Genomic DNA, 25571 nt, shown 5'->3' with positions numbered 1-25571 from the left:
TGTCGTGGACACTAACGGCCGACTCGCCCACGGAGGCGAAGTAGCCGCAGCCGTCTTCGTTGCCCCAAACACCGCCACCCCTCAGTGGCCCGCAAGTGCCAGAGGACCTCGGCAAAACAGACCCTGCAGGTATATTTAAAAAAGTACCCAACTCGCCTGTACAGTGGGGTAAGGCGCTCATTTTGCAGCTCATGGTTTCAAAACAGAGATTGGCTGGAATATTCATGTAAAAAAGATGCCATTTTCTGCTATGCCTGTGTAAACATTTCGGTTCGAGGAAGTCAGATGCCTTCACCACAACTGGCTCCAACAAATGGCGCCATGCTCTTGTAGGTGATAAGGGACTGGGAAGGCATGAATCAAGCAAAGAGCACATAGAGCATATATCTCTTCATTTTGCTCTCAAAGTGCACCAGATTGATGCTTTTAACTTCAATATTTAAAAACAAATCTTCCCGGGGGAGCATGCCCCCAGACCCCCCTAGAGGAGGTGAGGACCCCCCTAGAGGGTGTTAGGTCCACTCCCCACTTATAAAAATAGCACTTTACCCCTGCACCCTCTCTAATCTCAGATGCACCCCGAGTCATTTTGCTCTAAGAGCTAGTGCCTTTGAGCTAACCTTGCCTTGTAATATGACACATTTTTACTGTGTATATGTATGCTCACATTTTGGTAGAGCCCCCCTTGCAGAAAGATGCATCAGCCACCACTGCTATGTTGCACAAGCACTATGTTGTATAAAGCTCAGTATATAAGCTAATTTATATGAAAGACCATTTCTGTAGAATTCAATTTGAAAGTATGAGAAAAACAAGATTAGGCAAGTCATTAGAATAAATGAATGTTCTCAAATTAATTAGTAATGGCAGCATAATGATTTTTACTAATTAATTTGAGAACATTTCTCAATGCTCAGCATGCTTTGGTCTCTATTTTACAGATTGATCAATATTTATTTTCTGTATGCAAGATTGTGTTTTGCAGAGCTAGAATTTCATGCCATGTTACTCAAGTCTTTTACTCCTGCTGCGCCTCTGATTTAGTCCAGTGCCAGGATAAACATAGCAACTAAATGCTTCTCTGCATGGCGTTGTCTTAACTGGAGGTCATTTCTGTAATAAGATATCGTCTGCCTGCCATCCCGAGAACACCTCTGGGATTTCCATCGTATGGAAATGAACACAGCTGTTTATGAACCCTTTTGTACACAAGTAAAATAGAAACAAAATGAAAGTGTCTTTAGAAAGTCATGGGATAAACACTATCAAGAAAACAAGCAAAAAGAAGACTCGACACTTAAAACAGTCTTTAAACGGTTTATTATGTTTCCTTACAGCCTTGCCACCCTTCTTCCCATCGGCCATGACACAGTATGATTAACATGTAATGGACGCTCTTCTCTTGGCAAACAGCCAAAGAGAGAGCGGATCATGCACGTCTACGGGGGGAAGCCACAGAACATCATAACCACAACAAAAGAGACATCAATATTAATTGAGAGCTGTGACACTGGAACTTGGTAAACTTTTCAAGTAAAGGCGTGGACTAGCCGTCCAAACGAGGTGTCGATGTCGGTCTTTGCAGCTTGGTGAAAGTTAGTAAGCACACAGACTTTTCTCAGTAGATTTCACTTTTTTCAGTGCAGCACAGTGCAACCTGTCCCTTTTCTTTATGACAAAATATAGCAAAAGAATAAAGGAAAAAGGAGGGAATGACATCATTACACCAATACGTTTGAATAAAAGGGGAAGAGGACTAAGTGAGGGATGATGTAACTGGATGGTCTGGATGACTCTGGCCTCTGATCTGGACTCGGCACATTGCAGCTGCCGGGGTTTTTTATAACTTTGCGTTGATGATTTCGATGATTTCGGGCTTCAGGGAGGCTCCGCCCACGAGGAAACCGTCAACGTCCTTCTGGGAGGCGAGCTCTTTGCAGGTAGCGCCGGTCACAGAGCCTGAAGAGAGTCATATTTAGAGATTAATGTTGAAAAACTAACTAGAATATCACAAAAAGCACCATGTTGTCACCGACTGACCTCCATAGATGATCCTCACGGAGCTGGCTACGGCCTCGGACACATTGGCCTTCAGCCACCCCCTCAGCTTGTCGTGAACTTCCTGAGCCTGACATATGAAACAGGAAGCAGACACATCAGGACGAGTAATGGGGATAAACTACAGTAGTCATTTTCACTGGGTACTTATATTGACCTGCTGTGGGGAGGCGGTCTTCCCGGTGCCGATGGCCCACACGGGCTCATAAGCAAGCACCACCTTGCTCCAGTCCTTTACGTTGTCTGAAAAAAGATGCAAGATAAGACTTGGATTCATATTTTCTGGTTCCCACCCGTCTCTAGCTTGCATAAACATTCCCTAATGCATCATTTAGACTCTGTGCTTGTAAAACTCTACATTTGGGATTGTTTACCTGCGATGACCTTGGTCTGAGCGAAGACGACCTTCTCGGTGATGCCGCCCTCCCTCTCGTCCAGCTTCTCACCGATGCAGGCGATCACACTGAGACCACTCTCCAGAGCGTGGGCGGTCTTCTGACCAATGAGCTAAAACACACACACAAGCATGTAATCACAAAGTGTACTCGGGAGGAAAGGTGTGTATCCTACTCAAGTAAAGATATCCCTCGTTCAACCGACTGCAGGGAAATACACGTTAGTAGAGAAAGTGACAGTGAAGAAAAAAGGCAACGATAAAAGTAGGCTAGTATTTAAAAAAGAATCAGTACACAACCACGGCATAAATAAATAGACGCATTATAAAAACGGAGGTGAAGTAGAAGCCATTAGAAACTAAAGGATTACACTTTAGCACTCAGCATCATAACAGCAAACTATGGAGATAGCGCAGAGTGATTAAAGAAGATAAAATAATCATTACCTCATCACTCTCTCCGAAGACGTGGCGTCTCTCAGAGTGTCCCAGGATCACCCAGTTCACTCCACAGTCCTTGATCATCACAGGGCTGGAGACACATGTTCATACAGTTAACACAAGATAAGCAACACAAATGGGTTTCAAACAGTGATGTGAAATACTTTGTGACCCAGAGGATTCTGAATGAAGTGTTGGAGAATGTATCCTGCTTGGCCAAATGGCTAGTGCATGTTTCAATTAAACCAGCGACTCAATAGCAAACCTACTAGCCAGTTATATATTACCCACGTTTAGCTGCTATTTGGTGCTTATTTTGTTCCCTGCATCCATACATCTTTAATTTGTATTTACCAAACCCTGTGTCTTCTACTCTGATGGACACGTGACGTACCTGATCTCCCCAGTGAAGGCTCCCTTGGCCACTTTGTAGCAGTTCTGAGCAGCAACTCCGAACTTAGCATCAAGTTTGGACCTGACGAAGTCCAGGTAGATGGAAGGAGCGCCGCACACGACCTCTGTGAGCAGAAGAAGACGACAACATTAACTAACTGTTTTTTGTATAGCACATCTATTGGTATTGAGAGACCAAAGATGATGAGGTGACAGTAGAGATTCATGTTTGGTCTGTTAGAAGATATTAACCAATCAAAAAGAATTCAGGGAAACTGCAGTCATTAAAAATGGGGATGGCTCATTTGAAATAATTGTACCATATAACTGCATGTATGATAACAGTATCCAGAACATGCCCAAATATCACTTAACACTGTATGTTTAATGCATATATTCTACACGTTTCGTCTCTTTGATTAATTTCTATGAATGAGAGAAGGCATGTTCAGCTTCAAGGCCCTCCATAGACTAACAGTGAGACAAAATGTGGCCTTGAACACAAGTCTGTACAATCACCCTGAACTCCCACCAAGTACATGACTTCATATGCACTCATTCACACAGTATTTCAACACCATGGGGATTAAAAAAAGGACAAATCCAGTTCATTTTATTCAATCATGATGTTTAAAAAGGCACAATCCATACCTCAATTGCATAACAAAGGGTCAATAATCACAAAAAATCAAATACAAAAAAACACAGAACTGTCCAATGAGAGCCCTCAAAGTGATTGCAGACCTAAAATGGACGACAATTTAAACAAAACATCAAACTTATTTGTGTTTCCAGGTGCTGTTAAGGTATTTTTTACATCAGTATTGCTTGTACTGTAGCAGCACTAAGTCAACATACTCTAGTAACTTTGATTGTTTTAGTTCATGCCTACTCAGTTATTGTATATTCTTTACTTGTACACAGATTATTTAATTGTTCCCTATTTATCAGTACTTCTTGTCTTTGTGCTGATGCAACACCTGCATTTCCCCCTGTGGATCAATAAAGTCTTATCTCAGTGTGTATTACTACAACTAACATCCACTTGTATGTTGAAACTACCAATACATGGTGTAACTGATTCAAACTCATGCATATCAAACTGCATGCAAACACCAAAGGTTTGCCCTTTCTGTGCAAACAAGATTCAGCAAAGGTCTGCACGGGTCAAACCGAGTACAGCAGAGCAGACACTGACATTCAAAATGAAACTATATCTTGGGGTTAAGGGAGTCTAAATTAAACCTGTTACTATTGGGCTGGTAAAGGTCATTAATCCCCGGCCACGGTCAGACCTCTCTGCATTAAAGGTCTGAGTTCAGCCTCCTAAAGGTCACATTCTGCAGAGGTCACAAGAGGTCAAATCAGAGAAGAAGAGTTTAAATATTCTCGTCTCCATGTGGAGGAAACAGCTGAACTTTAAAGCTCTAGAGAGGCCAGTGGGACAACTCTTCTTGTATTTCACCCTGTTGCTGTAAGGGGCAATGGTCCATGGTCAATGGTCCATGGTCCATGGGGCAAGGTCCAAGGATAGTCTAAACTGAGTGACTGTTTGCGCCTATCTAGAATACAAAACAACATGCAACTTTACAGGAGGACACGGCAGTGGAAAACAGGCCTGGACACATTCAACCTCTCCCTGCGTTCATTCATTTCCACCGAAGTAGCTAAAGACAAAAAAACGGCTGCAGCAGCAAGTCTACAGGAAGCAGACAGCAACAGGGCGAATGGCTGCTGCTGCTGCTTTCAGGTCATGCTGGAAAAATCGTTATCCAACTAAAAAAGTAGATTTATCTGTTTCGGTTATGGCGTTAGCTGTCCTTCATCACCTCGTTTGAACTCCCTCAACAAATAACATGCAATTAAAGCTCACAATAGACGACAGTATTTAATGAGTTTGCACATGAAAGAGGAGCGGCATCGTTAACGAGCAGACTCACTTGAATGCACCATGCACTCTCACAGCAGAGGCTGGACTACGTGCTGCTGCAAACGCACACCCACCACCACCGACATTATTGAAAATCCCATGCCAGCATCTGTCATCTTTATTCATGCTTTCCCCCCGTCTGCCGTTTAGTGCAATCTCGGTTTGAAAAGAAAAAGAAACAGGAAATGCAGAGTTAACAGTTAACACTGAATGTCTCTTTATAAGGGCCTGGAATAGAGGAGGGGTGACGATAATGGTGTCACTGATGTATTCAATAACCGAGCCATTTTGTCTGGATCAGTCCTTTGTGACATTAAACGAGGAAGCGTGCATATGAACAACTGTTATTTAAGTCGTGATAATTAGAAAACAAGTGGTTACAATTAAGGATATAAAAATGTAAATTTGGCATTATAGTTGTTTAAAACACACATACCGACATTGGGGTCCACTTTGGCTGCGTTCATGGTGTCCATGAGCTCCCCGAGACTCTTCTTGTCTCCATTCAACTTCCAGTTTCCACCGACGAAGAATTTCCTGCTCATGATTGCGGGGTTTTCTGTGTGTTTGCTAGAGATTTAAAGGGTACTGAAAGCTTACTGAGGGTTGACCTTCTCTGGAGTAAAAAGCGAGTGTGAGAGAGGGGCTCAGAGTATTTATCAAGATAGAAAAGTTAACCCCTCCTCTCAGCCAGCTCCATTGGTTTATCACGGAACGCCCGTAAACGCGTCTTCCCATTTGAGGAAGGCGAAGAGCGATATGTCATGCTGCGTTCAAGTACTGTTCGTAAAAACGTCCAAACACAAGGATCTACCTGTTACATCGGGGCCCTGAGTAAACATTTTATTCACAAGTGTAAATATTGAAAGCCAAACCGCATATCAACAGATGGAAGAATGAACTCAAAATCGCCCCAAATACATGACGGAAAAAAACGCCCGGAGACGTATATGTTGCTTGAACCAAAAACATTTTATTTTTATTTTGTGTTTGCTGTATGTTGTATATGTTTGCACTATCAACACCAAGTTACATTCTTTACTGTTACAATGAGCCTTGATGGTTTGTGAAAAAATAAACAACCATCGGGGCCCGGTCAGAATAAGAGGTAAAAATGTACCTTGACAATTACACAAATAGTACAATAAATCTATAAAATAATAAGATGATTTGTGCACATTATTGCTAAATGTTTTCAATTGTTTTTTAAGATTCAAAAGGTTTTATTTTCATTAAAGTTACAGCGTAGTCATTGGTAATGCAAATCTTTAATCCTAGTGTAATATTCTATAATATGAACATAAATAAAGTGCAAGTCGAATAAGGCAAGGGTGCAAGTAAAAGGCAGGAATGGGTATACATGTATAATTACATTAGATCATAGAATATAATCGGAGGGATGACACGCTCTTTAATGGTCAGTCACACATGCAGAGCACACAGCACACAGTGACAATTGTTCTCTGCTTTTAACCCATCCTAGCACCAGGAGTCTAGTACTAGAAGCAGTGGGCAGCTACAGCGCCCAGGGAGCAATGGGAGTGAGGGGGATGTCCTGTTGCAGAATACATGACACATATTGTTTTGTTTTTTGTGCTGTGCTCTCACTGACCTCGCGCTGACATGGGTAGATTCTACATAATAATGACAAAAGGTGACTTTTGTTCATTAACATGATTGATGTGATAATACAATTGTACTTAAACTGAAGGAAATTAATATGACAACAGTTTGATACAAGTATAAGGTTCAAGGTTCAAGGCTTTTATTGGTCACGTGGTGCATACTAGCTAGAGTGTAGTTATGCTGATGAACATCTTAGGTCACAGGCTCCTCCAACAGTGCAACACAATAAAACAGATAAAATAGTGCAAGTAAATAGTAATACAAAAGAAAATAGTAAAAAAGTGAAATAGTGAAATAAGAGTCTATAATACAAGTGATATGATATATTAGCTAAATAAATAATTTCTAAGTAGCAGCCAGATGAATGTTATGTATGTTGTTATATAAGTATAAGTTGTAAAAGTATGATTTCAGCTGTAATATCTGCAATATAAACCTTTTAAATTGCAATAACAGCGAAAACAGCAACATTATCACGTTATTATTATCCACAAATAAATATGATCAGTTGGTGAGAGGGAAGATCCGGGACGATTCACCGTTTGATTGGCTCAGAAAACGGAAGTCCCGCCCATTTCCCCCGCCTGGTTTAACGCTCTCTGATTGGAGGATCTTCGGCTCAGTTTTGCATACCCAGCCTGCACTGCGGTAAAACATATCTTTGTAACTTATCTACATGCGAATTGTTAGAAAGTTGAAGAGGACATTTTCATATTTCCATATTTTATATTATGTGTGTTGTTTCTTTTTGTTTGTGTGTTACAATGAGTGGATGAAACATGACACCATAACAGAAGGGTGTGTTTTCAATGTAGGGATACTGACAGCCGACCGTTTGTTGGGCAGGAATCTTTGCTCTTTAGATATTTGTCTAGCAGGTTTCTCGTAAAGAGAAGCCCCCACATGTTGTCAAAAATAAAACTCCACATCATAATGCTCGATGTTTCAGAAGAACCTTAAATATCAACACTTGAATATATATACCAAAAGCAGACGTGGGATATGAAAGTACCCACATGATCTTGAAAAGTAGGCCAGTAGTAAAATGTTACTCAAGTAAGCGTAAACACAAGTATTAGCATCAAAATATAATTAAAGTAACAAAAGTAGTCATTCTGCAGATTGACCCATTTCAGAATATATATAGGATATGTTTTATAATTATTGATGCATTACAGTTTTATCACAACTGGTAAAGTTGCAGCTAGTTTTAATGAGAAATCTGCAAAGTAATTAAACATACAAAACGAGTGTAATGGAGTAAAAGTACACGGTTTACCTCTGAATTGTACTGGAGTAGAAGTACAAAGTAGCATAACATTGAAATACTCAAGTAAAGTACAAGTACCCTCAAAATTGTACTTAGTTACTTCCCACCTCTGTGTTTAAGTGGGCGACGTTGTAGTACAAATGTATGAAGAAGTATTTGCACATGTAGGAGTTTGAAGTGATATACATACAGTACATTGTGATGTTGTGTTACTTGTTGTGTTACAGTGAGTGGTTACAACACCACACCATAACAAGAAGGTGTAGATGTGTTGTCCCAGTACCGTCAGACGTCCTTAGTAACAGCAGGAATTTAAAGCTTTTTAGATATTTCTCTAGCAGGTTTCTCTTAAAGAGAAGCCCCCACATGTTGTCAAAAGAAAATAACCAATCTATGACTAAGGAATAACTTCACTACATCATTATCGCTTGATTTAAGCTTTGTACATGTAATGTTAGTTTAGTAGCACTGATGCAAAATATCTGTACAGCAAATCGTATTTAATTGTATGTTATTTTTACAATTATTTCAAAAGCTGTTAAATAGTCAACTTTAGCTAGCTTAAACATATCACAAAAGAATACCATGAAAAATACTTTCATTCAAAGGAAAATATCACAGTTCAAAAATAAATTAGCATTTAAAAAAAGTTGAAAATGTTAGCTGAACTTATTTTTTGGATACAAACCATTTTCAGACAAAAGAGAAACCTCCACATATTGTCAAAAATAAAACGACTCAACCTGCAGCATGGACTTTATTATTTTAGAATAACATGAAGTGCAGAAGTATTATCAGCTACATATATACTAAAAGCTGAGGTGGGAGAAGTACTTATATTTTGTACTTGAGTAAAATAGAATTACCAAAGTGTAGGAATACTCTGTTACAAGTAGTCCTCAAAATGTACATTTCACATCATTAATCAAAATCTTTAAAGTAAATGTATTAAATAAATATAGTGAAGTAAAAGTACACGATGTACCTCTGAATTGTAGTGGAGTAGTAGTACAAAGTAGCAGAATATGGAAATACTCAAGTTTCAATGGGAGACATCGTGTGTCCAGTCGTACAACTTTATCAAAATAAAGAAATATTTGCACATGTGAGTTTTGCATTCGACTAATTCCCTTTCTGTTTTTAACTGTTGACTTTTGAGGAGTTTGAAGAAATATACATACAGTACATTGTGATGTTGTGTTGTTTGTTGTGTTACAGTGAGTGGTTACAACACCACACCATAACAAGAAGGTGTAGATGTGTTGTCCCAGTACCGTCAGACGTCCTTAGTAACAGCAGGATTTTAAAGCTTTTTAGATATTTCTCTAGCAGGTTTCTCTTAAAGAGAAGCCCCCACATGTTGTCTAAAGAAAATAACCACCATACAAATATGGATGAATTTAACCAGATTAAGATGACCTGATTTAAGCCTAGAATACATAATACTCATTTAGTAACACTGATTCAAAAATATCTATAAGTAGTGTTATACTGTAGGTTATTTTTTATCATTCTTTCAAAGGCTGTTAAAAGTCAACTTTAGCAAGCTTAAACATATCAGTCACAATAGAATACCATGACAAAGCCTTTCACTCAAAGGAAAATATCACAGTTAAATATTTTTGGATAGATTAACATTTAAAAAAAACATGGTAACTGTCTTTCTTTTTTTGATGTAAACCATCTCAGTTTTAAGACTTTTGGAAGTGTATTGTAAATGTTTACATGTAGTTTGGCCTTACTGCAAATCAATAATGGGGAGGGCAAATAGACTTTGGCAATTTGATGTGCTTTCATATGGTGTTTACTATAAGCAAATTAAACCCAAATTACGTAATTAAGAGCCAATTATGAATTTGCCATCCCATGGGGTTTTAAAACATGCATTTAACAGTTTTACGTGGATCTTTTATTGGTGTTGTTCCTGCATGTCTACACAAGAGGGCACACTCAGATGTATTATATCACTTGTGTGTCTAATCGGGGGTTAATCTTCACACACTTTTCATGCACTAGTTAACAGCTTTGCTACATTAGAGCTGTGCTGCTACACATAGCCGACCTGTCAGCCCATAAATCCAATCTAAAGCTGTTAAAACAATAAAAGAGTGGTATAGATAGACCGGAGGGGAGGAGAAGTAGGAGGAGAATCCCACAGTGTAACTTTGAAGCAGGTTGAAGGGCCTTTAAAGAGCGTGTGTTTGTGTGGATGTCTGCCGTGAGTCAGTAGAGTTCACTGAACCGTCGCGAAGAGACGTTTCCGCCCACAAGAAAGATGGCGGCTCCCTTGCTGGCGAATCTTTCGGAGTCCTTAGGTTCCCCGGAGCCAGCAGTTCGACTAATGTTATCTATTTTAATCGGTGAGTGTCGCCTCACGAATCACTTACGGGTTGTTGTGGTGTAGCTAGCCGGAATGGCATCCATCAGCGGGCAGGTTTAGGTGCTCTGTGTGACTGTTACACTCACTGCTAACATAACGCTCAGCCAGGTACTCACTGACACATAGCTACAAATCAGTTGGTCTGTGTTAGCTGGATAAATATTGAGTGTCCTTAAAAAAAACCTGAGCTAAAAGACATATCTCTAGTTAGCCTTTACAAAAAAAGGCTCACTAACTAAACGGTAACTCATTCAAAACATCATCACCAACGGCTAACTTGTTACTGATATGATAGTGGTGTTTGCTAGTTTCGTGTAAAATATGGTTTTGAAATGTCTTTAATGTTGAACTAGCAACCAAACAGTTGTGTTGGACTACTACTGTTTAAGATAGGTAGATAAATATCCCGAGAAACGAAATATATCTATAGTTAGCCTTTACATACATAGCACACTAACTAAACTGATACAAACACATCATCACCAACGGCTAACTTATAACTGGCATGAAAGTGGTGTTTGCTAGTTTCGTAATATGGTGTTTAATTACCTTATTGATGCAATAGCAACCAAACTAGTTGTGTTGGACTACTACTGTGTACGCTAGGTACATACATATCCCGATAAACTAAATATATCTCGTGTTAGCCTTAAAATAAACACCACACCAACTCAACGTTAACTCATTCCAAACAATAATACCAACGGCTAACTTGTAACTGATATGATAGTGGTGTTTGCTAGTTTCGTGTAAAAATATTTAGTTTCAATACCTTATTGTTGAACTCGCAACCGAACCAGTTGTGCTGGACTACTACTGTTAGCTAGGTAAATACATATCCAGAGAAACCAAATATAACTAAACTGATTCTAACGGCTAATTTATAACTGACATGAAAGTAGTGTTTGCTAGTTTCCTGTGTAATATGTTGTTGAATTTCCTTATTGTTGAATTAGCTAAAAGTTGTGTTGGACTGCTGCTTTGTTAGCTAATTAACTATTGTATCCTGAGAAATTGAATGTATATCTCCAGTAACCCTTTAAATAAATCGTATTCTTACTGAATGTTAAATCATTCAAAAAGGTACCAACTTGCCACTGTCATGATAGTTGTGTGTGTGAAATATTGTATTGTATATATTGTAATATTTACACAATTATGTCAACCTAGCTGGACAATTTTCAAATGATTCAGAAAACCAAAGTAACATTGTGTGCTGTGGGTTTTGCATAATTGATCGAGACTGGTCTTGGTGAAAATAATAGTCCCAGGCTTGTTGGGGGAGGGAATTGCTTGTCAAGGAGAGTGAGCTCAGGCTGCCAAAATGTGCCCCCCTACCCTCCATTTTTCCACTTGGTTGAGTAGAGGGGAGACCGTTGTGAGGGGGTTAAAAGGTTGGAGCGAGTCTTTTCATAAATGTAGTATTTGCAGTTTCATTATAGCATGTGTTGCAGTACTTTTAAATGACAGGGTGTAACAGAGGTCTGGATTGGGACAGGGTGTCCTCCATGCTGTCCTCTCTGAACTTTGCTCTGACACATGGACACATATATTTCTCTCTGTCGCCTCATACCGGCAATACAATACACTGAACATGGCCTTGCAGATCAGACTTTGGTTGGTTAATGCCTGAAAGAAACTTAAGTCAGCCTGTTGCATGATCCTTGTCCCTGTGTTGCTCAATGTGGCTTGCATAATATTGCTGCCATGGTGCCAACTATGGTGCATGAAATAACAGAAGGTATTGTCTTCTAAACATAGGCGGATGTAAACCAACTACTTTGCAAGAGCTGATGTATACTAATGCACTGTGATGTTAGAAATACTTTGCATACATGGTTCAGATAACTAATTCCCTACAGCAGCTCCACACTTGACATATTGGACTGCGTATGTTTTATCAAGATGTTCTTAGTTTCTATAAATCCCATAAAAACAGACACGCCTTTCAATAATTTCCCTACGACTTTTTTTAAGTGTAGAAACTATGGTTTAATTATTTTAAAAGATGTTATTGTTTTTTGTTAATATTTTTACTGTAATCGTTCTATTTGAAAGTTTAATTTGACTCCAGGTCACTGCAAACTAACATTCAAATAGGAACAACTTGGTCTGGATATAAATACACAAGTATTAATATGCACCAGTCCAGTGTGTGTATATGGCAACACTGCGGTTCATGTGCGGTTGACTTAAAATAAACCTGTGCCCCCTGCTCTTCATCGTCATTAAGGATCATGTGCAACGGTGTGTTTAGACCACAATCTAGGTCAAAGAGGAATACATTAGCCTTTAACCGCACCGACACGACATTGTTGCTTTTAGTCGCTTCATTGGATTTGTTGACAATTAGAAACAATTAAAGATAATTGCCCTCTTTTTAAAAGTAACCCAGTTGAGGCAGATGGAAATGTGTTGCTTCAATGTTACATTAGGAACTACTCAAATGAAGCACATTTAAATATGAAACTGTATATGAGCTGGTGCAATGTCTTGTGTTTTCAAGGTCTGTTGCACTTATTGTACGTCTCTTTGGATAAAAGCATCAGCTAATGAAAGGAAATGTAATATTCACACAAATTGTAACTATTTGCTAACCCCAGGGAGGAAAATGGGTGTGGGGACTTTTACATACATACACAAATACACACAAATGGTACTAATGTGCTGCTGAGTATGTGCCATGAGGTTTTTTTTACCACAAGGTCAGTGTTGTTGATATCTGGGGGGGTCAACAATGGCTGATATTAAGCTGTGTTTAACCTTTGTTCTCTCTCCTGTAGGGTATCCCTGTGCTCTGGTGTACCGGAAGTATTTATTCTACCAGACAGCCACCGTTATAAACTTGTTCCACGCGATATCTGGACTGGCTCTAGCTGCATTCAACTTTGGTGAGATGAAGAGGAAGCCTCGGTTTTAAAGATTTTGTTGTCAAGCTCCTATTCTTTGAGGTGGTTAAGATTTTTGGGGGTTTTCTTTAAAACTGCACTTTTTATTTTCTTGTAAACACACCAAGAGTCATGTTTAAATTAATTTCAAAGGAACAAAAAACCCGTGTCCTTGAACCTTAGCAAACGTCTCGTGTTCAACCAGGACCCAATTTCCCTATGTTTTTGCTTTCAACTGACTGAAAGGAACAACAATCTTCAAAATTGGCCAATTATTGAGCAAGATGCACCTACTAAATTAGCTGCAACGTCATCCTTTAGGGCAATTACGCACCCTCAATGTACGTCATAATGTTTTTAGAAATGTATGATAGCAAATTTGTGCCCGTCACTGGCAAAATCAAGCTCTTTTATTGAACATACAGTGCTGGTTTGCCCGATGTGATGCTCCAAAAACTCCACAGGTTACATATAATGTGACAGAGGAAAGACTGAACTTGAACAGAAAGCACTCTTGCCTTTTTACATTTAAAACCTAATTGCTTAAGATATCTTCATATGTAAAATATTGTTTGGTCAGGTTTCAAATTGCTTGTCCAACAGTTCAAACCACAAAGATTTCTAATTTAAACTGGCACTGACAAATTCACGAGTAAAGCCGCAGCAAATTATTCAATTATCAACCGTTCTTATAATTCATAACAAATTTGTGTCCATTTCTTAGCATGAAGGTCAAACATTAGCTCGACCCAGCGTCTAAGATGTGTAATATTTGATGCTTTCACATGTCACATATAATAAAAAGCTGATTATCGTTGAGTTTTAGTCAATCCTTATATTTCTAAATTGCCTAAGTGACATTTAAAGGTAGGAAGTGCTTCTCCAGATAAGATAAAAAGATAAATGAATGAAGCGTGTTCAGAGATAAGACTAGCATGCCATAGTAAAACATAAACTGCTGACATCCATCTTTCTTAAGGGAAGTGTGTATGCTGGATATGGCGTGTTGTTCTTTTTCCATCTGTGCCAGTATTGAAGTGTGGAGGGAAAACATGCCGTTGTCATGTCCAGTCCTACAGGTCACACTTGACTGCACTCACCATCCCCCCCCCTCTGCCCTCTTTTTTCCCCAGGCCCTCAGATCTATCACTCTGCAGTATGCGTCCTCGTCCAGTTCCTGATGATGAGGCTCATGGGGAGGACGATAACAACTGTCCTGAGCAGCTTTACCTTTCAAATGGTGAGACGTCCCCCTGTGTCTTTTTATTTCCTCTCCCCTTTTTATCCAATTCATCCAGGCTTATTTTTTTTATAGTGTTATCTCCCTTTGGTCCCCTGTCAGACTGTTACTGCAGTGGCTCTGGTGTTTGTTCTTTCTTCTGTTTGTCTGCACAGTCTGATATCAGCATTCTGCAATTTCCTTTAATTGCCCTGTTAATGCCACACCTGTACTATTATGGCGCATTTACACTACAGCGCGGTTTAAGCGTGCCGTCCCGTGCCCGGCCCGGCCCGTTTTTGGTTGCGTTTCCACTAGGCGTAGTTCCGGCTAGCGGGTATTTTTTCACAGTTGTCTGGAATTAGGAGTAATCCAGTGTATTAGTCACACTTCCTGTATGTGGTTTAAGTCAATTGAGTTTCAGTAAAAATGTGTCATCTAATGGCGCATTTCAGCGCGGTTTAAGCGTGCCGGGTCCGTTTTTGGTTGCGTTTCCACTCGGGGTAGTTCCGGCTAGCGGGTACTTTTTCACAGTTTTTCTGGCTTTCCAAAATCGAGGTTCTTTCCGGGCCAACAACCGGGCTGAGTATGCTAAACTAGTGAGAGAATCGCTGGCAACTAACTACAACAAAATGAACATATTTGACCGTGATTTTATTGTAATACACGTTTCTAAATGATGCCGAAGTAACAACATACTGATACCGGTTAGTAAAAACCATGAATTAATGCTTTAACAAGTCTGCAGACAGACGGCAGGCGAAAAACCTTTTGAAATGCGTGTTTTCTGAATGGAGATCGGCTAAGCTAACGTTATATATGCTCCGACCGTCCACACTCACAGCAACGGCCTACAGACATAAATAAACCAGCGACTGTATTCTCCATGACACAGGCAGTCTGTGGTTTGTACTTGTTTAACTTTTGTCTAGTTTCTGAACAGATATGAGGAGCTGTGAGCTCTGTGTGCTGACAGCTAACGGCTGATGTTGGTTTTGTGTTTCGCATTGAATATGATGTCACAGCTCCGCCTACACTGCGTTACTATAGTTACTGCCCCAGTTGCTAAACTGTAATGGAAACGCAGCATAAAGTGAGCCTGGCCTACCAAGGCCTACCAGGCCTAACTATGCCGTACTAAGCCGCGCGAGGCCCGGCGCCATAAGGGCCACCTATAGAGTGGTGCATTGATGACGTACTTTAGTAGGCCGATCGGGACGTTAGCATCGCAGAGAGTCCTTCCACAAAAAGCAAGGGTATTTTCTATTGGATATCGGTTTACTGTATAGCAGAAAATAAAAACAGTGACAAACACCTTTTTAATACCTACATGTGTTCAGCAGGATAGTTTCCACATATTAACAGCACTTTTTTTTTTTTAAGAGTAAATGCACTCGCCAGAAGTAAGAGCTAACGTTAAACTATAAAGTAAATACATCCTGGTCACATGGCTGGCTAATGATCTGCACGATGATGTTTAGTAGACAAGTTAGTCACTTGTTGGCAACCGACATTTTTATGACACATAGAAGCTTTGGAGATTAACAAGTGGAGTATTAACTGACTTATGTTATGACGGAAAACAAAGCGTTAAAATCTCTTCAGCTTGTTTAACCACAGACTTTATTTCAGCCCTCTAGCCATAAACAAACCGTTGACTTTGAGACGAGAGAACCAGAAGTGGCACAACGCTGACTCTTTACCAGGTTTTAGAACTCATCCCAGTCCACTCTATAACCAATAATCTCATGATGTAGTCACATCCTTCCTTGGGGATTGCTGGTTCCGGTGTTTTTGCATGCTTTTGCACTTACTGCTCAACCCTTTTATAGGAGCATGATCATGGAAACCACATTGTTTTACACAGAATGTGCTCATGTCAGATTTCCTTTGCATTCAGCACCACACTTCCTGTGATTGGTTTTAGTGAATTTCCCCTTTCTGTTCTCTCTTGTGGCAACAACACTTATGTGCAATACGTTCCTAGCTTATGCTACTACTGGCTGCTACTTCTTAGGTGCTGTTTACACGAGAATGAAACGGGTTGTATCCGCTACTTTTCTCCATGTACTCCAGCGGGTCGAGCGGTCTCGTGCGAAGGGACACGTTTATTGAGCCGTATCCTTGTGAACGGAATACTTTTTTGACATTGAATTCGTTTTGTTTGCGTTCCCGTGTAAATGGGGTCTTAGGTAGTTCATTCCAACCAGCATCTGCATGTTATTATGTAAATATATAATTACATTTTGCTTATCACTGCAATCTACCCACTACCACACAGTATTCTACAATGTTACACTTATTTTATTTGATAAATACTTCCTGCTAGTTTTATGTGCATGCCTTTTTGATCTAATAGTGTGTTCTTTTTTCCCCGTCTCTATCTATAAACATGTAACAATGTACATTTCCCCTCTGTGGGACGGATAAAGGAATTCTGATTTTGATGTAGAGCTCTGATAAACATCTGCTTTGTCATTTCATCCTCTCCCTCTCTCCTCCTGCAGGTGTACCTGCTGGCAGGGTATTACTACACAGCGACAGAGGAGTATGACATCAAGTGGACCATGCCTCATTGTGTCCTCACACTCAAACTTGTTGGTGAGTTGACTCTCTTTGCTCTCCTTGCAGATGGTTTCCTATTTCATATCTTCCTGTTGCCATTGTTGTTCTCCAGTGAGTGATTAACACACTGATGAACTGCTGACATGGCCTTTAAATGCTTTAACAGTGTTCATCAAAATGATAATGACATCAAGCACTAGTCACCCTAACATAGTTTCTGACACCAGATGCATTTTCTGATTACAGGTTTGTCCTTTGATTACTATGACGGCGGGAAGGAACCAGTGAGTTTGTTGATCTCTTTGCTTTTGCCTGCTTCCTCGTTCATGTGGTCTGTCTTGGAATGTCCTTCGTTTGAGTTTTGTTTGTTGTCTGTTAGTTCCTGTAATTGTCATTTATTTGTGTCATTCTGTCGTGTGGAAGAAAAGGCAGATGAGTTGTTGCAGGATATCTGATTGTTTTCACCAAAAACAAGCAGACGGTCACGATGTGAAAACATACAGATTTATTCAAAATTGCAAAATGGGTTAGTTCATTATTACATTCACAGAAAGCACAATATTTATTAAATGGTAAGACCTGTTAAAACCACATTTTTAAGTATTGTGGAGCTGCAGAAATATCCCAGCCTACAAATTGTATTTAAAACACTTAAAATCAAACACAACAAATCTAAATGTTCAGCTCAAAACTCAAAGATTTCCTATCATGTAAACAAATATTCAAATATTCAAAATGGAGAGGCTGAAATTAGTCTATAGAGAGGCGAAGTCCCGCCCATCTACTTCCGACCCATGGGACCTTATTTCGGAAAAAGTATACATTGAAGTCAATGGAGAGAGAAAGGTTATCTTTCGATCCCGTTTGAATTGTGCCACGAATTACACACATGATGTTTGTCATTTTAAAACTAATTTCCATGTCAAAAAAGTCACAGTTTGTCGTAAAACTGTTGAAATATAAGACTATGAAAAATACGCAACTAGAAAGACTACAAATCCCAGAGTCCCAGTCCCGCATGCTGGCTCTTACGGAACCGACTAACTCCCCTTGTGTGTGTACAGCTCTCAACGTGCCCAGACTTGGAGTGATTTTCACCTCTTTTAATACTTTCCGCCTCATTCTGAAAGAAAGAAGTGAAATGTTCAACGTGACGGCCGTCTTGGTGTGTGGGGCGAGACGGGAGATGTAGGTCATTGAGCGGTTTCACACAAAAAAAGTGTTACTTCCCAGTTTTACCACACATTTAAAAAAAAATTAACTTGCAAAATTATCTTTGAGATTGACAAACATCATGTGTGTAATTCGTGGCACAATTCAAACGGGATCAAAAGATTATCTTTCTCTCCCCATTGACTTCAATACATACTTTTTCCGAAATAAGGTCCCGTGGAGCTCCCCGGAAAGGGAGGGACTTCGCCTCTCTATAGTGACAGAAACCTTAAAGCATGACTACCACCAACCCAGAGCGGTATTAAGATAACTGCAACATAACAAAGGGGCTTTGTGCCTGTGAGGAGCTGCTCTGACCCCTCAGCCTTCCCTCCTTTATACGTAGCTGCAGTCAGACACGCTCTATTTGCCTACTAAAGGCTCTGTGGAGAAAAAGACAAGACGCTAGAGTAGAGAGGGAGAAACGGGATACAATAAAGGGGAGAGAAATATCAGCAGAGGGTGTGTGATGATGAGGGAGACATTGTGTGGTGTATATGTAATTTATAGGCCTCCTTCGTGGAATTATATAAAAACCAATGTCCTCCTTTATTTTTCTTCTTATCCTAGAATCGTTCTTATTTTTTCTTTTTAATCAAAATCACTCCTGGGCTATTTTTTCTGAATTTAATTAACATTGTGTTAGTAGTTGAGAGTACTTTTACCAGGATAAGTTAAAAACATTTTGTATTCAGTCGACAATTCGTTTGACTACTGCAAGGAAACACAAGTTTTACATTTGAGGAACATGAAAAAAATAAAGCAAGAATATCATTCTGTCAAACTTAGATTCATATATATCTCGGCGTATTTCTAATTATTGCATTATTTAAAGGTAGGGTAGGTAAGAATGGAGAAACCAGCTCGAGTGCGCTAGAATTTGAAAAAACACAACCGGAAAAAATCTGCCACTTCCTTACAGAGCCCCTCCTCCAACACACACAAACGTGCACATGACCAATGAGGGCACGAGATAAGTTTGTGCCCAGATGGAAGGCTGACAGGCAGGTAGGCCATCCAGTTACTTTAGCCGGGCCGGCTCAGATGATTGGTCGTGCTTTTTACAGCGCCACGGCTTCCAGAGATGACGTTTTTTAATGTATTTATTGTCAAAGCATTTAAGATATTCATTGCCATCGGGATGTTAAGAGCATTCCATGGAATATAACAACAAGTGTTTCTGAAGTGAATTACCTACCCTACCTTTAACATGTGGGCTTAAGAAATACTTTAGGTCTACTGATCCCAAGCCTATTAAAAACTACTCTTAAAAGGAAGTAAGAAAACTATAAAGGACATTTGAGAGGATGTTGCTGCATGTGTTCAACAGGGCCTCGCTCGGCTTAGAAAGGTATAGTTAGGCCTCGTTAGGCCAGGCTCACTTTATGCTGCGTTTCCATTACAGTTTAGGAACTGGGGTAGTAACTATAGTAACGCAGTGTAGGCGGAGCCGTGACGTCATCTTCAATGAGAACCACAAAACCAACATCAGCCGTTAGCTCTTAGCACTCAGAGCTCACAGCTCCTCATATCTGTTCAGAAACTAGACAAAAGTTAAACAAGTTCAAACCACAGACTGCCTGTGTCATGGCGAATACAGTCGCTGGTTTATTTATGTCTGTAGGCCGTTGCTGTGAGTGTGGACGGTCGGAGCATATATAACGTTAGCTTAGCCGATCTCCATTCAGAAAACACGCATTTCAAAAAAGGGTTTTTCGCCTGCCGTCTGTCTGCAGACTTGTCAAAGCATTAATTCATGGTTTTTACTAACCGGTATCAGTATGTTGTTACTTCTGCATCATTTTGAAACCTGTATTACAATTAAATCACGGTCAAATATGTTCATTTTGTTGTAGTTAGTTGCCAGCGATTCTCTCACTAGTTTAGCATACTCAGCCCGGTTGTTGGCCCGGAAAGAACCTCGATTTTGGAGAGCCGGAAAACTGTGAAAAGGTACTAGCCGGAACTACCCCGAGTGGAAACGCAACCAAAAACGGGCACGGCACGCTTAAACCGCGCTGAAATGCGCCATTAGTTGACACATTTTTACTGAAACTCAATTGATTTAAACCACATACAGGAAGTGTGACTAATATACTGGATTACTCCAAATTCCTTTATCACATTGATGCAATATTAATCACAATGACACAACCCAAAGAGATAGCTACTACAGTGTAGAGGGAATCATCATATCATTGCCTCACCCTCATTTCCTTTCAAAAACTATCTTTTGAGCAGCCCTTCCCTTTTCCTGTTCTTTCACTCGTCTTCAGTGAGCTTGGTTCCTCTCTCGTGTGTCTCTGACAGCTGTTATTTTCCCCTTCTGTTGCTTTATTTGATTTTTATTCGAATGAGTGTTTACGCTGTGCTTATTCATTCTGTTGTATCTGTGTCAAAATGTACACATCTGCTCCGTCTGGTTAATATTATCAATGTAAAGTACACAGTGTACAGCCTGCAGTTAAATGCCAGTTAATAAGTATTCAGTGCAGCGATATTGAGTTTGTGGTCAGTCAATATTGTTTCTAAAGTCATCCTTTTGTAACTAGATATTTCCTGTATCAACATTCAAGGCTTTCATTGTCATGTGTGCATAGCTACAGTGTAGATATATCAATGAAAATCTTAGGTCACAGGTTCCTCCAACAGTGATAAAACAGATACAATAGTGCAAGTAAATACAAATAAAATAGGATATAAATAGTGCAAGGAGGGCCTATATACAAGTAATTGGAATATTAGATAAATAATTTGTAAGTTGTCTTTAATATATGTCTTCTCATGTCCTTAACCTCCAGTCCCAGCTGAGTGCAGAGCAGAAGAAGGCCGCCCTCCCCTCGGTGCCCTCCCTGCTCGAGGTGTGCGGCTTCTCCTATTTCTACGGAGGCTTCCTGGTGGGGCCCCAGTTCACGCTGCGCAGCTACCAGAAGCTGGTGGCCGGGGAGCTCACCGACAGCCCCGGAAAGCCTCCCAACAGGTACAAGAGGGAGACAATCACCAGTGATGAAAAGTCCTATCTGTACAATAAACGAACTGTGCAGTATCAGATCCCTGCAGTTTGCAATATCCACCGCTAATCTCCCATCGTCCTCTCGTCCGTCTTTCTCCTCCAGCGTTACACCGGCTATGAAGAGGTTTGCTCTGGGTTTTCTCTGCCTGACGATATATACAATATTTAGTCCCTATTACCCAGACAGCTACTTCTTAACAGATGAGTATGAGGTGAGAACGACAATATTTAAAAACATAAATCATTCAATAACCGTGCACATGCTGAATATGCACATCTCTTTACCTCATTGCCATACAAAAGAAACAAAGGAAAGCTTTTAACACTCTAGTTGTAGTAATTTGTTTTTCTATAGATATTTTATAAATATATATACCTCTTTGATCTTCTGTTGATGTGTGTATTTAAAGGTCCCATGTCATGGCCATTTCTACTGATCATAATTCCATTGTTGAGGTCTACTAGAATAGATTTATATTGTGCAATTTTCCAAACTCACATTGGTTTCTCACAGCATCTCTGTAAAGTATGTGTATTCACTCTCTGTCCTAAACGGCTTGTTGGAGCTCCTGCCCCCCCCCCCCCCATGAGCCCAGTGGCTGAGTTCTGCGCTATCTCGCAGACCCCACACGAGTGAGCCAGCTCAGTGTCCCGCTCCTCGCAGCAGCGAGCCTCGCAACGTCCTGCTGTGTGTGTGTGTGTGTGTGTGTGTGTGTGTGTGTGTGTGTGTGTGTGTGTGTGTGTGTGTGTGTGTGTGTGTGTGTGTGTGTGTGTGTGTGTGTGTGTGTGTGTGTGTGTGTGTGTGTGTGTGTGTGTGTGTGTGTGTGTGTGTGTGTGTGTGTGTGTGTGTGTGTGTGTGTGTGTGTGTGTGTGTGTGTGTGTGTGTGTGTGTGTGTGGTGTGTGTGTGTGTGTGTGTGTGGTGTGTGTGTGTGTGTGTGTGTGTGTGTGTGTGTGTGTGTGTGTGTGTGTGTGTGTGTGTGTGTGTGTGTGTGTGTGTGTGTTGCAGAAAAAGCTTCATAACACAAGGGGATGAGTAATAACCGGACAAGCATGACATGGGACCTCTAAAGTGTATTTGCTGCTCCTAGGCCATGCCTCGTTCACGTGCTACTTTACCTATAAACTATTTTTCGACGTTAGATATTGATAATGTTCATTTATTTTTTTGCTTAAAGTTTGTAAGAACAAAAAAAGTAGTTTGTCTAAAATATGAAACGTTGTGTTTTCCACAGGCTCAGCCCTTCTGGTATCGCTGTGTGTTTGTTCTGATTTGGGCTAAAGTCATCTTGTATAAATATGTCAGCTGTTGGGTTATAGCGGTAAGTAACCTCTTGATTCGCATGAAATGAGTTTGAACAAAGCAGCCAACTGATTTGTTTCCTAGAATAACTTGTTTAAAGCTGTAGCTACAGACTGATTTTAACTACAGAGCATTACGAGTAAAACACACCTTTGCATACACACATAGTTAGATCCTTTTTTTTGTCTCGCCCTGATCAGCCCATGTGAATATTCCCAGTTTATCAGGTTCTCGTGGTTTATGGTGCGATCTGACGAGATGACATTGTTTTGTTGCAGGAGGGTGTATGTATATTATCGGGACTAGGCTACAACGGTGTGGTGGATGGTGAGCACAGATGGGACGCCTGTGCCAACATGAAGGTGTGGGTCTTTGAAACCGCGCCTCTCTTTGGAGGAACCATCTCTTCCTTCAACATCAACACAAACGCCTGGGTGGCCAGGTCAGTGCCGAGCCCGGAGAAATCTGTTAAGGCGCTATCTCACTTTGTGTTCAAACCGTGAGTGTAGAAGTTAAATATTGACTTAGATGATGGCAGTAAAGTAGAGGGGTATTATAGTTCACTCCAATCTGCATATGTGGCAGTGCTTCACAGTAAAAGCCTGGCATCACATGCTGCTGCAGCCTCTCTTCACAGTTTGTTCTCACACCAGAGGCGTCGTCACAGGGAAGGGAGACACATCTGAGGAGGGGGTTAAAAGTTTGATATCAAGCAGGAGCCTCGTGCATAAACCGTTTTAAACATACGACCACAGTGAGCAAAGCAATTTATTGAACATACAGTTTATTGCATGGTCCATTTCAGTTGAATGCATTAGACGCGTAACGCACACCATGAGAGGAGGGGCATCTTTCTGCAGTGGAGATCCACTCCTCTCAGCAAGCAGCGCTGTACCAAGTGGCTTTTATAATGGCATTTTCTGTTCTACGGCATTACCCTAAAAGACAGAGAACTAGATGTTGTTATTTTGGTTGTATACATAGACTTTATTGTGCTGCTGGACTGTTTTATTAATACAGGTGGCTGCATGTCTGTTTTAGATCTTAATACATTTTGACTTCTGAGCTTAACAACAATCGAAAGCAACCCTGCGTAGAATAAGATCCAGATCCCTGCAAAGAGTAACATGCTAATATCAGTTTAGCCTAGTGTTGTTCTGCTTTTTGGGGTTGTCTCTTTCCTGCATTGTGTCATATAGGTTTGCAGAGGCCAAAATCCCCCCCCCCCCCCCCACCTGAAACGCCTCTATTTTGACTCCTTTGTTTACTTCTGTAACATAGTGCCATCTCTATTTAACTCTATTGGCTAGCGCTCCAACACATTGTCCGTGATAGGCTAAGGGGCGGGACATCTCTAAGCGGTTGACCAATCACAACAGAGCCGGCCAGCTAACCAATCAGAGCAGACTGGGCTCTGGTTTCAGACAGAGGGTGAAAGAGGTGCTGCAGCACAGACAGTATGAGAACAATGAAGAGTAACAATTAGCATACTAGCTCCGCCTTACACAGAATACATTAAACCTGCTGAAAGAATGAACATGAAACTATTCAGTACAGAACGTTATACAGTAAAGCTTGTTGATAAAGAGCCTTCATGACCTTGGCAGATAAAATACAGACATGACAAAATGCTCTCATTGTTTGACCTACAAAGAGAAGTCTATTTATAGCCACTTCTTAAGCAGTTTAATGTAAAATGGGTTGAGTTTTGTATTAAACCTCCTTCCTCTGAAATGCAATTTAAAGAACGTGCATGATTTCTGCACGGCTTTCAAATTCATCCAGCATACAGTTGGGAAGAAGCCAGTGCGAATCAGAGGCATGACTAATTAGTGCGAGGAGAGGAGGACACAGTCTGATAGGAGAAGCTCCTCGAGGGGTCAGTGTGCTTCAAACAAGCTACTTTCAATTAAGTGCCGTTTGAAACACCTTTTTTATAGCTGTTCCAAATGGCTTCATAAAAGTCAGCTGTTATAGAGAGAGGCATCAAAGACACCTTACACCAGAAGTTCAAATGATCCCCCCCCATTAAGGACATCAGAAAGGTTATGTCTTATGTTGTTTAATATCAGACGAGCACTTTGTTCCAAGCATACTGAAGCAAAGATGTCGCCGCAGTGCTTCATGTACTTTGTCTGACCCGCTCTTTACAACACAGCGTGCCCATGCAGTGTATCCAAGCTTTCTGTGTGTAAAGACCTTTAACACTGGCAAGCATTGAATACATGAGTACCCTTGAAGATGATGGGATGTCAAGTTGTTGAAATGTTTTAATATAACCTCAGTTGCTATGCAACACCAGCTTTCAGGTGAGTGAGTGCTTAACTTGTGGGCAGTGATGCACGAAGCTTTCTGACTGCCCTCATCTGGATTGTAAGTCAGAGAAACAAACCATAACGCTTTCCTCTTTTCTGTTTTTAGACATGTCTTCAAGAGGTTGAAGTTCCTGGGCAATAAGACCCTGTCTCATGTGACCACGCTCCTCTTTCTCACTGTTTGGCATGGTCTTCACTCCGGATACCTCCTGTGCTTCTCCATGGAGTTCTTCATCATCACCGTAGAGAGACAGGTACACACACTGAGCAGATGCAGGGATATGCTAAGGATAAATATGTGCAGGAATCTCAAATCATCTGGGTATTGTTTTTCTACTAGGTTGTGGATTTGTTGTTTACCTTGTTTCAATCAAATCGTTTGCAAACTGATTCTTTACTAGAGACAGTCTCTTGTTATTAGATAGCGTAAACAAAATGGAGGAAATGCTTTTCACTGCTGAACAACATAAATATTAAATATTGACTTCTGTCACAATCAGTTTATTATATAACTGTTGTTTTATTGTATTACTATAACTGTGTGTCTGTCTCTCTGTCTCTCTCTG

At 40.4% G+C, this 25571-nt stretch overlaps 2 protein-coding genes and 3 non-coding genes across 6 annotated transcripts; 4 read left to right on the top strand and 1 right to left on the bottom strand.

Moving 5' to 3' along the window:
* Positions 1-1303: 1303 nt before the first annotated feature.
* tpi1b (triosephosphate isomerase 1b) lies at positions 1304-5887 on the bottom strand. Of its 2 annotated transcripts, none has more exons than XM_034224879.1 (7): positions 5653-5887; positions 3288-3411; positions 2900-2984; positions 2433-2565; positions 2216-2301; positions 2041-2128; positions 1304-1959 (listed from the first exon to the last, which is right to left on the bottom strand). In XM_034224879.1, exons 1-7 carry the CDS (start codon positions 5759-5761, stop codon positions 1841-1843), a joined length of 744 nt encoding a protein of 247 aa, XP_034080770.1. In that variant the 5' UTR covers positions 5762-5887; the 3' UTR covers positions 1304-1840. The 2 variants fall into 2 exon arrangements, with proteins under 2 accessions (XP_034080770.1, XP_034080771.1); XM_034224880.1 differs by lacking the exon at positions 5653-5887 and adding an exon at positions 5227-5248.
* Positions 5888-7686: 1799 nt separating this feature from the next.
* LOC117551825 lies at positions 7687-7743 on the top strand. Its single transcript, XR_004569851.1, has one exon. It is a non-coding gene; the product is annotated as a U7 small nuclear RNA (small nuclear RNA).
* Positions 7744-8418: 675 nt separating this feature from the next.
* LOC117551827 lies at positions 8419-8476 on the top strand. The gene has a single exon (XR_004569853.1). It is a non-coding gene; the product is annotated as a U7 small nuclear RNA (small nuclear RNA).
* A 934-nt stretch (positions 8477-9410) lies between these two features.
* On the top strand, positions 9411-9467 carry LOC117551826. Its single transcript, XR_004569852.1, has one exon. It is a non-coding gene; the product is annotated as a U7 small nuclear RNA (small nuclear RNA).
* Positions 9468-10144: 677 nt separating this feature from the next.
* lpcat3 (lysophosphatidylcholine acyltransferase 3) lies at positions 10145-25259 on the top strand (the record flags this gene model as incomplete). Its single annotated transcript, XM_034224878.1, is given in 10 exon segments — positions 10145-10472; positions 13276-13383; positions 14514-14620; positions 17107-17200; positions 17411-17448; positions 21178-21356; positions 21493-21601; positions 22623-22709; positions 22969-23132; positions 25112-25259. Coding segments are annotated over 10 exon segments (1119 nt in total), but the record flags the coding sequence as incomplete, so codon positions are not given.
* Positions 25260-25571: the final 312 nt, after the last annotated feature.

Source organism: Gymnodraco acuticeps, unplaced genomic scaffold (assembly GCF_902827175.1).
Source record: "Gymnodraco acuticeps unplaced genomic scaffold, fGymAcu1.1, whole genome shotgun sequence".
NCBI classification, from domain to species: domain Eukaryota; kingdom Metazoa; phylum Chordata; class Actinopteri; order Perciformes; family Bathydraconidae; genus Gymnodraco; species Gymnodraco acuticeps.
The sequence above is the reverse complement of the archived record's forward strand: the minus strand, read 5'-3'. Positions and strand labels throughout refer to the sequence as shown.

Coding starts and splice junctions, on each gene's coding strand:
- tpi1b (XM_034224879.1), bottom strand. CDS start 5,761: ATGAGCAGGAAATTCTTCGTCGGTGGAAACTGGAAGTTGAATGGAGAC. Junction 2,302..2,432: donor TCAGACCAAGGTCATCGCAG/GTAAACAATCCC, acceptor ATCTTTTTTCAG/ACAACGTAAAGGACTGGAGC. Junction 1,960..2,040: donor CGTGAGGATCATCTATGGAG/GTCAGTCGGTGA, acceptor GACTCTCTTCAG/GCTCTGTGACCGGCGCTACC.